Source organism: Acanthisitta chloris, unplaced genomic scaffold (assembly GCF_000695815.1).
Source record: "Acanthisitta chloris isolate BGI_N310 unplaced genomic scaffold, ASM69581v1 scaffold40942, whole genome shotgun sequence".
Taxonomy (NCBI): Eukaryota; Metazoa; Chordata; class Aves; order Passeriformes; family Acanthisittidae; genus Acanthisitta; species Acanthisitta chloris.
Window position 1 is genome coordinate 272 of NW_008659493.1, and position 1,218 is coordinate 1,489.

Sequence of the window (1,218 nt, forward strand, 5' to 3'; positions counted from 1 at the left end):
CTCCTGCACCACACACTGTCCCACACCTTCACCTGTCCCACACTTTCTCCTGCCCCACACACTGGGCTCATATTTCTCCTGTCGCACACCTTCTCCTGTCCCGCCACTGATCATCCTCCTCCTGATCCACACCCTCACTTGCCCCACACCTTCCCCACACCCTCACCTGCCCCACACCTTCCCCACACTTGCCCCACATCCCACTGACTGTGTTCCCCCTGGCAGGGCTGAAGGGAGGAGCTCCCAGCACCGGCGCCGGGGGTTCCTCGGGCCCCACGTTCACCTACACGTTCCGTGGGGACCCTCACGCCATGTTCGCTGAGTTCTTTGCCGGCCGCAACCCTTTCGACACCTTCTTCGTGCAGCGCAACGGCGACGACGACGATGGCGACGAGGCCTTCAGCACCTTCCACCTCGGAGGCTTTGGCAGTGTCAGCTTCCCCCGCGGCCCCCGCGGCCACGACGGGCGGCGCCAGGACCCCCCGGTGCTCTATGACCTCAGAGTGTCCCTGGAGGAGATCTACAGTGGCTGCACCAAAAAGATGAAGATCTCCCACAAGCGACTCAACCCCGACGGGAAAACGGTGAGGAACGAGGACAAGATCCTGACCATCGAGGTCAAGAGGGGGTGGAAGGAAGGCACCAAGATCACCTTCCCCAAGGAGGGTGATCAGACCCCGAACAACATCCCTGCCGATGTCGTCTTCGTGCTCAAGGACAAACCACACGAAGTTTTCCGTCGCGAGGGCTCCGACATCGTCTTCCCGGCACACATCAGTCTCCGGGAGGTGGGATAGGGGGTGGGGACATCAGTTCTGCGTGGGTTAGAGATGGTGAGGAGGTTGGGGGTTGGATAGGCTTGGTGGAAACATCAGGTGAGGACACCAGGGGTTGGATGGGCTTGGTGGGGACACCAGAGGTGGGTTGGAGATGTTAGAGGTGGGTTCAGGGTGGCTGGGACATTGGAGGTTGGATGGGCTTAGTGGGATATCAGGGGTGGGTTGGGCTTGGTGGGGACATCAGGGCTGGATTGAGGGTAGTTGGGGTGTTGGAGGTTGGATCGGCTTGGTGGAGACATCAGGTGGGGACATTGGGGGTTGGATTGGCTTAGTGGGGACATCAGGGGTAGGTTGCTGGTGGTGGTGATGTTAGAGGTGGGTTCAGGGTTGTTGGGACGTTGAGGGTCGGATGGTCTGGGTGGGGACATTGGGGGTGGGT

General features: G+C 60.7%; 1 protein-coding gene across 1 annotated transcript; it reads left to right on the forward strand.

Moving 5' to 3' along the window:
• Window positions 1-233: 233 nt before the first annotated feature.
• LOC103797208 (dnaJ homolog subfamily B member 1-like) lies at window positions 234-797 on the forward strand. The gene has a single exon (XM_009069404.1). It carries the CDS (start codon window positions 312-314, stop codon window positions 795-797), a length of 486 nt encoding a protein of 161 aa, XP_009067652.1. The 5' UTR covers window positions 234-311.
• The last annotated feature ends 421 nt before the right edge of the window (window positions 798-1,218 follow it).

Excerpts from the sequence above, each read along its gene's own strand:
- LOC103797208 (XM_009069404.1), top strand. The coding sequence starts at position 312 with ATGTTCGCTGAGTTCTTTGCCGGCCGCAACCCTTTCGACACCTTCTTC.